This window comes from Lepidochelys olivacea (genome assembly GCF_965140295.1).
Source record: "Lepidochelys olivacea isolate rLepOli2 genome assembly, chromosome: 2".
In the NCBI taxonomy this organism is placed as follows: domain Eukaryota; kingdom Metazoa; phylum Chordata; order Testudines; family Cheloniidae; genus Lepidochelys; species Lepidochelys olivacea.
The window spans coordinates 238,296,418-238,310,079 of record NC_140412.1 but is presented as its reverse complement, the minus strand read 5'-3'; the positions used below and the strand labels follow the sequence as shown (position 1 = coordinate 238,310,079).

Here is a 13,662-nt window from a genome sequence, read left to right as displayed (position 1 = left end):
CATTTCTTATTGGAACCCTCCGTGAAGTCCTGCCTGAAATACTCCTTGATGTAAAGACACCCCCTTTGTTGATTTTAGCTCCCTGAAGCCAACCCTGTAAGCCGTGTTGTTAGTCGCCCCTCCCTCCATCAGAGCAACGGCAGACAATCGTTCCGTGCCTTTTTTCTGTGCGGACGCCATACCAAGGCAAGCATGGAGGCCGCTCAGCTCACTTTGGCAATTAGGAGCACATTAAACACCACACGCATTATCCAGCAATATATGCAGCACCGGAACCTGGCAAAGCGATACCGGGCGAGGAGGCGACGTCAGCGCGGTCCCGTGAGTGATCAGGACATGGACACAGATTTCTCTGAAAGCATGGGCCCTGCCAATGCATGCATCATGGTGCTAATGGGGCAGGTTCATGCTGTGGAATGCCGATTCTGGGCTCGGGAAACAAGCACAGACTGGTGGGACCGCTTAGTGTTGCAGGTCTGGGACGATTCCCAGTGGCTGCGAAACTTTCGCATGCGTAAGGACACTTTCATGGAACTTTGTGACTTGCTTTCCCCTGCCCTGAGGTGCATGAATACCAAGATGAGAGCAGCCCTCACAGTTGAGAAGCGAGTGGCGATAGCCCTGTGGAAGCTTGCAACGCCAGACAGCTACCGGTCAGTTGGGAATCAATTTGGAGTGGGCAAATCTACTGTGGGGGCTGCTGTGATGCAAGTAGCCCACGCAATCAAAGATCTGCTGATATCAAAGGTAGTGACCCTGGGAAATGTGCAGGTCATAGTGGATGGCTTTGCTGCAATGGGATTCCCTAACTGTGGTGGGGCCATAGACGGAACCCATATCCCTATCTTGGCACCGGAGCACCAAGCCGCTGAGTACATAAACCGCAAGGGGTACTTTTCGATAGTGCTGCAAGCTCTGGTGGATCACAAGGGACGTTTCACCAACATCAACGTGGGATGGCCGGGAAAGGTGCATGATTCTCGCATCTTCAGGAACTCTGGTCTGTTTCAAAAGCTGCAGGAAGGGACTTTATTCCCAGACCAGAAAATAACTGTTGGGGATGTTGAAATGCCTATAGTTATCCTTGGGGACCCAGCCTACCCCTTAATGCCATGGCTCATGAAGCCGTACACAGGCAGCCTGAACAGTAGTCAGGAGCTGTTCAACTACAGGCTGAGCAAGTGCAGAATGGTGGTAGAATGTGCATTTGGACATTTAAAGGCGCGCTGGCGCAGTTTACTGACTCGGTTAGACCTCAGTGAAACCAATATTCCCACTGTTATTACTGCTTGCTGTGTGCTCCACAATATCTGTGAGAGTAAGGGGGAGACGTTTATGGTGGGGTGGGAGGTTGAGGCAAATCGCCTGGCTGCTGGTTACACGCAGCCAGACACCAGGGCAGTTAGAAGGGCACAGGAGGGCGCGGTACGCATCAGAGAAGCTTTGAAAACCAGTTTCATGACTGGCCAGGCTACGGTGTGAACTTCTGTTTGTTTCTCCTTGATGAAACCCCCCGCCCCTTGGTTCACTCTACTTCCCTGTAAGCTAACCACCCGCCCCTCCTCCCTTCAATCACCGCTTGCAGAGGCAATAAAGTCATTGTTGCTTCACATTCATGCATTCTTTATTCATTCATCACACAAATAGGGGGATGACTACCAAGGTAGCCCAGGAGGGGTGGTGGAGGAGGGAAGGAAAATGCCACACAGCACTTTAAGCACAGCACTTTAAAAGTTGACAACTTTAAAATTTATTGAATGCCAGCCTTCTTTTTTTTGGGCAATCCTCTGTAGTGGAGTGGCTGGTTGGCCGGAGGCCCCCCCACCGCGTTCTTGGGCGTCTGGGTGTGGAGGCTATGGAACTTGGGGAGGAGGGCGGTTGGTTACAGAGCGGCTGCAGTGGCAGTCTGTGCTCCAGCTGCCTTTGCTGCAGCTCAACCATACACTGGAGCATACTGGTTTGGTCCTGCAGCAGCCTCAGCATTGAATCCTGCCTCCTCTCATCACGCTGCCACCACATTTGAGCTTCAGCCCTGTCTTCAGCCCGCCACTTACTCTCTTCAGCCCACCACTTACTCTCTTCAGCCCGCCACCTCTCCTCCCGGTCATTTTGTGCTTTCCTGCACTCTGACATTATTTGCCTCCACGCATTCGTCTGTGCTCTGTCAGTGTGGGAGGACAGCATGAGCTCAGATAACATTTCATCGCGAGTGCATTTTTTTTTCTTTCTAAGCTTCACTAGCCTCTGGGAAGGAGAAGATCCTGTGATCATTGAAACACATGCAGCTGGTGGAGGAAAAAAAAAGGGACAGCGGTATTTAAAAAGACACATTTTATAAAACAGTGGCTACACTCTTTCAGGGTAAACCTTGCTGTTAACATTACATACATAGCACATGTGCTTTTGTTACAAGGTCGCATTTTGCCTCCCCCCACCGCGTGACTACCCCCTCAACCTTCCCCCCTTCCTGTGGCTAACAGCAGGGAACATTTCTGTTTAGCCACAGGCAAACAGCCCAGCAGGAATGGGCTCCTCTGAGTGTCCCCTGAAGAAAAGCACTCTATTTCAACCAGATGACCATGAATTATATCTCACTCTCCTGAGGATAACACAGAGAGATAAAGAACGGATGTTGTTTGAATGCCAGCAAACATACACTGCAATGCTTTGTTCTACAATGATTCCCGAGTACGTGTTACTGGCCTGGAGTGGTAAAGTGTCCTACCATGAAGGACGCAATAAGGCTGCCCTCCCCAGAAACCTTTTGCAAAGGCTTTAGGACTACATCTAGGAGAACCGCGAATGCCAGGGCAAAGTAATCCTTTCACATGCTTGCTTTCAAACCATGTATAGTATTTTAAGAGGTACACTCACCAGAGGTCCCTTCTCTGCCTGCTGGGTCCAGGAGGCAGCCTTGGGTGGGTTCGGGGGGTACTGGCTCCAGGTCCAGGGTGAGAAACAGTTCCTGGCTGTCGGGAAAACCGGTTTCTCCGCTTGCTTGCTGTGAGCTATCTACAACCTCATCATCATCATCATCTTCTTCGTCCCCAAAACCTGCTTCCGTATTGCCTCCATCTCCATTGAAGGAGTCAAACAACACGGCTGGGGTAGTGGTGGCTGAACCCCCTAAAATGGCATGCAGCTCATCATAGAAGTGGCATGTTTTGGGCTCTGACCCGGAGCGGCCGTTCGCCTCTCTGGTTTTCTGGTAGGCTTGCCTCAGCTCCTTCAGTTTCACGCAGCACTGCTTCAGGTCCCTGTTATGGCCTCTGTCCTTCATGCCCTGGGAGATTTTGACAAAGGTTTTGGCATTTCGAAAACTGGAATGGAGTTCTGATAGCACGGATTCCTCTCCCCAAACAGCGATCAGATCCCGTACCTCCCGTTCGGTCCATGCTGGAGCTCTGTTGCGATTCTGGGACTCCATCATGGTTACCTGTGCTGATGAGCTCTACATGGTCACCTGCAGCTTGCCACGCTGGCCAAACAGGAAATGAGATTCAAAAGTTCGCGGTTCTTTTCCTGTCTACCTGGCCAGTGCATCTGAGTTGAGAGTGCTGTCCAGAGCGGTCAGAATGGAGCACTCTGGGATAGCTCCCGGAGGCCAATACCATCGAATTGTGTCCACAGTACCCCAAATTCGAGCCGGTAATGTCGATTTAAGCGCTAATTCACTTGTCAGGGGTGGAGTAAGGAAATCGATTTTAAGAGCCCTTTAAGTCGAAATAAAGGGCTTCATTGTGTGGACGGGTGCAGGTTTACATCGATTTAACGCTGCTAAATTCGACCTAAAGTCCTAGTGTAGACCAGGCTGCATATACTGCTGGATAATGCGTGTGGTGTTTAATGTGCTCCTAATTGCCAAAGTGAGCTGAGCGGCCTCCATGCTTGCCTTGGTATGGCGTCCGCACAGAAAAAAGGCGCGGAACGATTGTCTGCCGTTGCTCTGACAGAGGGAGGGGCGACTGACGACACGGCTTACAGGGTTGGCTTCAGGGAGCTAAAATCAACAAAGGGGGTGTCTTTACATCAAGGAGTATTTCAGGCAGGACTTCACGGAGGGTTCCAATAGGAAATGGTGCACCTAAGTTATTGTTCTTATTGGAACGAGGAGGTTAGCCTGGCCTCTGATTGATACATGGCTAGATTTACCTCGCTGCACCTTCTCTGTGAGTGACTGCAGTGTGACCCAGAGGAATGAGTCCCCTGGACAGGGGAGGAGGCAAATGAGTACAAAACAAATCTGATCTATTTCTTGTTTTGATCCACTCCATCTATCTTTTACATCTTTGGCTGGCTGCAGACGGTGCAGAAGGACTGCATGCCATCCACATCTCATGGCTGCTCGGCAGAAGATGTTCCAGTACGACTGCCAACCATCCTCATCTCTTGCCTGCCTGGCAGAAGATGGTACAATACGACTACTAGCAATCCTCATCTCTTGTCTGCCTGGCAGAAGATGGTACAGGACGACTGCTAGCAATCCGTATTGCCTGCCTGCTCACTATAAGATGGTTCAATAGGACTGACTGCAGGACTAAAGAGAATGACCTGGTCAAGTCACTCCAAATTTAGTCCCTGCGCCCATGTCTGTCCAGGCGCTCCCAGCCGACGTGGCCAGGAGCACCTCGGACATGACGATGACGGCTACCAGTTGTACTGTACCGTCTGCTGCCACAAGGCAAGGGGTTGCTGCTACTGTGTAAGAAGCACAGCAGTACGGCGTCTGCCAGCACCCAGGAGACATACAATGACGGTTGCCTGAGCGGGCTCCATGCTTGCCGTGGTATGGCGTCTGCACAGGTAACTCAGGAAAAAAGGTGCAAAACGATTGTCTGCCCTTGCTTTCACGGAGGGAGGGAGGGAACGGGGGCCTGATGATACGTACCCAGAACCACCCGCGACAATGTTTTAGCCCCATCAGACATTGGGATCTCAACCCAGAATTCCAATGGGCAGCGGAGACTGCGGGAACTGTGGGATAGCTATCCACAGTGCAATGCTCCAGAAGTCGACTCTAGCCTCGGTACTGTGGAAGCACTCCGCCGAGTTAATGCACTTAATGCACGTAGAACATTTTCTGTGGGGACACACACACTCGAATATATAAAACTGATTTCTAAAAAACCGACTTCTATAAATTCGACTTTATTACGTAGTGTAGACATGCCCTTAGGAAAAGCAACCCAATGAGAGTTGCAGTGTTTTGAATATTTGGGTCATAATGTACATTTTAATATATTTTTAAATATTTGTATCTAATGCAGATTGGTCATTTAAAAATAACATTTCTTTTGGTTTTCACGTAGGATGCTGGAGAAATGGTTCGCTCCTTTGTTGGTGGCTTGGAACTGATTGTCAATTTGCTAAAATCTGAGAATAAAGAAGTTTTAGCAAGTATATGTGCTGCTATTACCAACATAGCCAAAGATGAAGAGAATTTAGCTGTTATAACAGATCATGGAGTCGTCCCTCTGTTGTCTAAACTAGCAAACACAGTAAGTGACATCTTTCTGTAATATCCAACCATCTATGCAAATTTAATTAGCCATTCGATTCCAGTCCTTGTATCAAACCCAAAGTGAAAGAGCATGGCATGAGTGGTGAGTTCTATAGCAGTTGTGGAAAAGGGTTATAGACTCTTTTCCCACTTCAGAATGTTGACTGGCTATGAAGTCACTCTGTGACTAATACTACAGCTGCTTTGGAGCGTGAACCCCTTTTTAGTATTCCTTGCAAGTAGTCCAAAGGGGATAAGGGTGCCTCTCTATGTAGCAGCTGTCCTCTGGGAGGAACAAGGAGGAAAGGAATGAGTAGTATATTTGAATGACACAGAGAAATCCTTTTCAGAATCTCAGTGATGGAGCCACATTCCAAGCTGTGGCTTTTCATACAGATTTTAACACTAATTTTGCCTAATTTCTAACCAGCCTATACACACACCTGAATCTTTGAAAATATATAGCATCCATTAAGCACAGAACAATATAAAGCTGTCAGCTCCACTGCACTCATGCAAGATTCTTCATAAACTGAGATCATAGTACATTTCTTTCTTTCTTTCTTTCTTTCTTTCTTTCTTTCTTTCTTTCTTTCTTTCTTTCTTTCTTTCTTTTCTTTTCTTTTGAAATTGTGGATGCCCTTAAATGACTTGGAAATATGGTTCTCCTATTTATTTAAGAAAGATAGTTAATGGCTTCTTTTTTCTTTGCCCAGAACAATGACAAATTAAGGCGTCATTTAGCAGAGGCCATTTCTCGCTGTTGTATGTGGGGAAGTAACAGAATTGCCTTTGGAGAAACCAAAGCTGTGGCCCCTTTAGTACGTTACTTGAAATCAAATGACACATCTGTTCATCGAGCTACTGCTCAGGCCTTGTACCAACTTTCAGAGGATCCCAATAACTGCATCACCATGCATGAAAATGGAGTAGTGAAGGTAAGGTGCAAGATTTTTGTAACTCTGGGTTCAAGTTGTTAAATAGCATTGGCATGATAAGAAGAGTTCCAGCACATGAGGGAATTTCTGAATATACTTGCCCACCTGAGATCAACTCAGGTGTATTTCAGAGAACTTTGGGTAAACAATGAGTTAGAGAGTATTTATATTCTAAAAAGAAGTCAGCTGGATAGCTGACAGAAATGGTAATATGACATGAGCCATTCACCTCTAGGTTATTCACTCAACTCAGGTCCAAGCTGGTTGTGATACAGAGTCATTATTGTCTTACTATTTCAACTAGTCTTTGCAAAATGAGTTAGATCATCTCAGTGGATGGTTGAATACTGTGCCACAGTAGCCACCTAATAGTGAAAGAATCTGAGAGCAGCTGAATCCACTTATGTAATGGATCTTGTTGGGCCAAATTAAGGTAGTGCAGTACAAGCCTAGGAGCTCTTTGTGCTCTGCGTTCACTTATAAAAGCCTTATGACATGACAGCACGTTACCCAAAGGTTTTTATCTGTTAGGGGTATGTCTTCTTATTAGAAGCTTTTTCTAGCAAAGGTTTTGATTCCAGAGGTTAAAGCCAGAGGAACTGGACAGAACAGGATTATGGTGTTTGAGATGTGGGGAGGGGGTATGGGAATTCTGTTAAGCCAATTATGATAAATTTTCTTAAGGGCTTTACTATTTAGAATTCCTCTTTTTACTTTAGCATCCATAATAAATGTGCTGGAAGTAAAAGGGATGCTTTATGGTGCAATATTATTGTGAGTTTTAAAGTCATATCTTGTATTTGTGTTAATGATAATGCATTTATTGCATGAATTGGTTAAGAGGCCAAGATTTGAACTGAGGTGACCAGATGTCCTTTTTTAAAGAAACAGTCCTGTATTTAAGCCCTCCTGCAGGTGTCCCGATTTTTTCTTAAAAAGGGGCAAATTGTCCCATATTTTCTGTCTCCCCCTCCCCCACTCAGTACTGGCAAGACTGAACGTCTGAGGAACAGTGGGGGGTGGAGGGGGAGAAATAAACATGGGGAAATAGTTTTACTTTGTGTAATGACCCATCCATTCAAGCCTAAGTTAATTGTATCCAGTTTGCAAATTAATTCCAATTAGCAGTCTCTCACTGGAGTCTGTTTTTGAAGTTTTTTTGTTGAAGAATTGCAACTTTTAGGTCTGTAATCGAGTGACCAAAGAGATTGAAGTGTTCTCCAACTGGTTTTTGAATGTTATAATTCTTGATGTCTGATTTGTGTCCATTTATTCTGTTACGTAGAGACTGTCCAGTTTGACCAATGTACATGGCAGAGGGGCATTGCTGGCACATGATGGCATATATCACATTGGTAGATGTGCAGGTGAACGAGCCTCTGATAGTGTGGCTGATGTGATTAGGCCTTATGATGGTGTCCCCTGAATAGATATGTGGACACAGTTGACAACGGGCTTTGTTGCAAGGATAGGTTCCTGGGTTAGTGATTCTGTTGTGTGGTGTGTGGTTGCTGGTGAGTATTTGCTTCAGGTTGGGGGGCTGTCTGTAAGCAAGGACTGGCCTGTCTCCCAAGATCTGTGAGAGTGATGGGTCATCCTTCAGGATAGGTTGTAGATCCTTGATGATGCGCTGGAGAGATATTAGTTGGGGGCTGAAGGTGATGGCTAGTGGCATTCTGTTATTTTCTTTGTTGAGCCTGTCCTGTAGTAGGTGACTTCTGGGTACTCTTCTGGCTCTGTCAATCTGTTTCCTCACTTCAGCAGGTAGGTATTGTAGTTGTAAGGATGCTTGATAGAGATCTTGTAGGTGTTTGTCTTGTTTGGTCTGTCTGTTTGTTCATTTATTTTCTGGGAGAGTCATGTGTCTTGACTATGGGCCCCTGAACAGTCTGGGTGAGTCAGGTCTGTTTGTGTCTTAGTGAGGGGAGGGCTATGTGGCTGGGACCCTTGGGTCCTTGATCAGCTCCAGTGTTTGATCAGTCCCAGAGGGTAATTCCTTCATGTTAATGAGGGAGTGGAGCTGAACAGCAAGGCCTGGTATATAAGTCATTTGCCTGGCTAACTCCTGAGTAGGAGAACAGGAGCAATCAGTGGAATTTCAGAGGGAGTTTATAGAGGGAATATGTAAGGTTTTCATTCTGTGTACATTTCTACACTCAGTACCATGATGTCCAGTGATGGAACAGTGGTTGTGACCTGCAATGGCTTTGCCACGTGTTTTTTTCCTTCCTGAAGCCAGAAATCAAACCAGAGAGGAGGCTTGATAGTTTATAATCACCAGAGGCAGGAGAACCGGGTGGCATTCTACATGGCTGGAGGCAGATGTGGATGGGTATGCTGTGACCACCAGAGAGAAGAGGACCAGAAAGATTCCACACAGCTAGAAGAATCCTATCATTATGATATTCTTGGCATGGAAACTGAAGAAAATATCTCTGAAGATCCAGCTGGTCAAATGGAATGGAGAGGTGTACAGGACATAACTGTGGATGGATTCTCAGTCCAACCTACAAGACAATCAAGCATGCCCAGAAAAGAGGAAAACAGATGATCCTTGCTGGGGATTCTGTACTAAGAAGAATGGAAAGAACACTCTGCAAAGGACAGGTGGACAACAGGATGGTTGGTGTACACTCTTCCTGGAGCCAAGAAACGAGATGTAACTCTAAGATTGGATCGGTTTCTGAAGTTGGCAAATAATAATCCACTGATGATAGTGCATATCAACACTAATGACATGGCTTCACATGACATTTTACAGATTACAGATGACTTCAAGGAACTTAGAAGGGTGCTGAAGGAAAAGAATGTCCAAGTGATCACCTCTGAGATACTTCCTGCGTCGTAACTGAAGAAAGACAGAAGGCAGAAGCTTCTGGAAGTGAACACTTGACTAAGTAAGTAATGTAAGGGCTTTGGTGTTGTGGAACATTTGTATACCTTCTATGGGTAGAAGGGCTGTGTAGTGTGGATGGCCTCCATCTCAGTAGAAAAGGAACCAATCTTCTAGGGCACAGGCTGGCTAGACTAGTCAAGAGAGTATTTAACTAACAACAAAAAGGGAGGGTGAAATGAGGGAACAAATGAGCATGATTTAGCACGCAATCAAGATGTTGAGAACAAAATTAATGAAGACACCATAGGACATGAAGAGAAGAAATTCATATAATTGTCTATACACCAATGCTTGGAACATGGATAATAAACAAGAGGAATTGGAATAGTTCATTTATGAGCATAAATTCAACCGAGCCGATAGTATTGAAACCTGGTGGGAATATTTGCATGATTGGAATGCAAAAATCAGTGATTATAACTAAGGCTGTGAGTCTGTCACAGAAGTCATGGATGCTGTGACTTTCTGGGACCTCCATGACTTCTGCAGCTGCAATGGAGTGGCCCCAGGGCCAGCCTCACTGGCTGCTGCTGGGGTGGCCCTGGGTCAGCCACTGCTGGAGCGGCCCCGGGGCCAGCCACACCAGACACTGTTGAGGTGGCCTGGGGCAGCTGGCCCCAGGGGCCGCCAGAACAACAGTGGTCCAGGGGGTGGCCCCAGATCAGCAGTCCCTGAGCAGCTGCAGTCCTGAGGGCTGTCCCAGAGGCTGTTGGAGCAGTGGTCCCTGGGAGCCTTGGAGCAGCAGACGGCTGGGGGCAGTTAGCCCCCACCACTGGAGCAGGGGCCAGCTGTTGGCCCCCCGGGATCCCCAGAGCAGCAGTGCCCCGGGGCCACCCAGAGCAGCAGCACCCTGGGACTCCAGGAGCAGCTAAGATTTAGTCAGGAGTATTTTTAGTAAAAGTCATGGACAGGTCACAGGCTGTGAATTTTTGTTTATTGCCCGTGACCTGTCCATGACTTTTACTAAAAAAACCCATGACTAAATCTTAGCCTTAATAATAACATATTTAGGAAGGATTGAGTGGGCAGAAAGAATGGGAGAGTAACATTCTATATCAACAAGTCACCTGTTTCCAAGTCACTGACAATTAAGAACATGATCTTGAATGTTTATTGATCAGTGTTCTAACGGTTAAAGCACAGGATGGTATTCTAGTTGGTGTCTGCTACAGATCGCTAAATCACATGAGAACAGGATGACTGATTCCTTTAGCACCTATCTAACTATAACGTGAGGGAAAAAACCTCCATTATCATGTGGGACTTCAATCTGAGTGATATATGCTGAAGGTTTCATGCTGCCAGTACTAAAATGTCCTATGAATTTCTAAAAATAGATGATAATTTCCTAACTCAAAAAGTGTTGCATACAACATGGGGGAATTGTGTATTAAACCTCATCTTGACTGATAAAAAGGAATTGATTCCAGAAGTAAAAATTTGTGGTTGCTTAGGTGCAAGTGATCATAGTTTAATTACATTTATGTCCAAACAGAATAAAGTTCAAACCAATAATGTATACTTGGTCCCTTTAAAAGAGCCACTTTCACAAAGATGAAAACTATTATGGGCCAAATCAGCTGGGGAAAAAATTCAACAGAAAAATATAAATGATAATTGTGAACTGTTTAAGAACATTTTACTAGATACCCAAAAGCCACAATCCCAAAATTCAGAAAGAAGGCTACACTGGTTAAAAAACCAATCTGGCTTAGAGGGGAAAATAAAGGAGCTATCAAAAATTATATATATACGGGGGGGCCCTGGTATACATCTTCCCCATATCCCTTGTTTCGGATATCCGTCACTCATCAATAGGGGAACATGTTCCAATTTACATTGGTCCTGATCCGCATATCCGTCATTTGCATGGATCGGGCCGGACGTGATTTGCAACACATTCCCATATTGTACAGTACAGTACTGTACTTGCCTCCACCAGCCATGTTCAAGGCTTATTACCTATGAAGGATGTTCTCCATGCTGATTAAGGAGATGGCAGGTGAAGGACAGCTTAATGTAAAGGAGTTTTGGAAGTCCTACAACATCTTGAACGGCATGGAAAACATTGACGCATTGGGGGAAGAGGTCACTTCGCAATGTATGAATGGCATTTGATGTCATGCATGGCCAGATGCTGTCCACAGCTTAGTGGGATTTGATGCTGTTCCTGCTCTCGAGCAAGAAATTGTCGAGTTGGCAAAGAATGTCGGCTTCGAGGAGGTGGAGGAGGATGATGTACAGGAGTTGTTGTAGTCTCATGCTGAGCAATTGACAAATGAGGAACTGATTGAGCTGGACTAACAACGGATATCCAAAGAAAGCAAGGACTACGATGACATAGGGCAGGAAGCCAGGAGTCTGATGAGAAAGAATCTCTCCTGTTTCTTTGGATTGTTGGATGAGATGACGGAAATCATACAGATCAGTGAACCTTTTTGTGAACCGTCTGCCAAAGTCTTTAGGGCTCTCAGTGATACAGTGGCTTGCTACAGGGAGATCTGTCATTCAAAGATTAGTGCAGGAGAGCAGATGTTGATAAAATCCTTTTTTAAGACTTCTGCAACCAAAAAGCCAGCCACAGGAAAGCCAGCCCAAGAAAACCCAGCCACCACCCCTACCTAAGTTTAGCATAATTGACACTGTTTTATGCTGTATTACTGTACTGTATTTACTGTATTAAAATGTTCTTTGAGTTTGAATGGTGTTAGTAGGGTTCTACATTATTTTAGTCAATGTTTTATAGAATCATAGAATCATAGAATATCAGGGTTGGAAGGGACCCCAGAAGGTCATCTAGTCCAACCCCCTGCTTGAAGCAGGACCAATTCCCAGTTAAATCATCCCAGCCAGGGCTTTGTCAAGCCTGACCTTAAAAACTTCTAAGGAAGGAGATTCTACCACCTCCCTAGGTAACGCATTCCAGTGTTTCACCACCCTCTTAGTGAAAAAGTTTTTCCTAATATCCAATCTAAACCTCCCCCACTGCAACTTGAGACCATTACTCCTCGTTCTGTCATCTGCTACCATTGAGAACAGTCTAGAGCCATCCTCTTTGGAACCCCCTTTCAGGTAGTTGAAAGCAGCTATCAAATCCCCCCTCATTCTTCTCTTCTGCAGGCTAAACAATCCCAGCTCCCTCAGCCTCTCCTCATAAGTCATGTGTTCCAGACCCCTAATCATTTTTGTTGCCCTTCGCTGGACTCTCTCCAATCTATCCACATCCTTCTTGTAGTGTGGGGCCCAAAACTGGACACAGTACTCCAGATGAGGCCTCACCAATGTCGAATAGAGGGGAACGATCACGTCCCTCGATCTGCTCGCTATGCCCCTACTTATACATCCCAAAATGCCATTGGCCTTCTTGGCAACAAGGGCACAGTGCTGACTCATATCCAGCTTCTCGTCCACTGTCACCCCTAGGTCCTTTTCCGCAGAACTGCTGCCTAGCTATTCGGTCCCTAGTCTGTAGCTGTGCATCGGGTTCTTCTGTCCTAAGTGCAGGACCCTGCACTTATCCTTATTGAACCTCATCAGATTTCTTTTGGTCCAATCCTCCAATTTGTCTAGGTCCTTCTGTATCCTATCCCTCCCCTTCAGCGTATCTATCACTCCTCCCAGTTTAGTATCATCTGCAAATTTGCTGAGAGGGCAATCCACACCATCCTCCAGATCATTTATGAAGATATTGAACAAAACCGGCCCCAGGACCGACCCTTGGGGCACTCCACTTGATACCAGCTGCCAACTAGACATGGAGCCATTGATCACTACCCGTTGAGCCCGACAATCTAGCCAGCTTTCTATCCACCTTATAGTGCATTCATCCAGCCCATACTTCCTTAACTTGCTGACAAGAATACTGTGGGAGACCGTGTCAAAAGCTTTGCTAAAGTCAAGAAACAATACATCCACTGCTTTCCCTTCATCCACAGAACCAGTAATCTCATCATAGAAGGCGATTAGATTAGTCAGGCATGACCTTCCCTTGGTGAATCCATGCTGGCTGTTCCTGATCACTTTCCTCTCATGCAAGTGCTTCAGGCTTGATTCTTTGAGGACCTGCTCCATGATTTTTCCAGGGACTGAGGTGAGGCTGACTGGCCTGTAGTTCCCAGGATCCTCCTTCTTCCCTTTTTTAAAGATTGGCACTACATTAGCCTTTTTCCAGTCATCCGGGACTTCCCCCGTTCTCCACGAGTTTTCAAAGATAATGGCCAATGGCTCTGCAATCACAGCCGCCAATTCCTTCAGCACTCTCGGATGCAACTCATCCGGCCCCATGGACTTGTGCACGTCCAGCTTTTCTAAATAGTCCCTAACCACCT

At 46.1% G+C, this 13,662-nt stretch overlaps 1 protein-coding gene across 2 annotated transcripts in view; it reads left to right on the top strand.

Moving 5' to 3' along the window:
- ODAD2 (outer dynein arm docking complex subunit 2) overlaps nucleotides 1-13,662 on the top strand; it is a 192,166-nt gene that overhangs the window by 143,870 nt on the left and 34,634 nt on the right. The window contains exons 18-20 of one of the 2 annotated variants that reach the window (XM_084620410.1): nucleotides 5,310-5,498; nucleotides 6,217-6,438; nucleotides 9,200-9,335. In XM_084620410.1, coding sequence (XP_084476536.1) covers nucleotides 5,310-5,498; nucleotides 6,217-6,438; nucleotides 9,200-9,286 — 498 coding nt within the window. In that variant the 3' untranslated portion in view covers nucleotides 9,287-9,335. The remainder of the gene's footprint in view (nucleotides 1-5,309; nucleotides 5,499-6,216; nucleotides 6,439-9,199; nucleotides 9,336-13,662) is intronic. The other variant, XM_084620409.1, reaches the window with a different exon arrangement.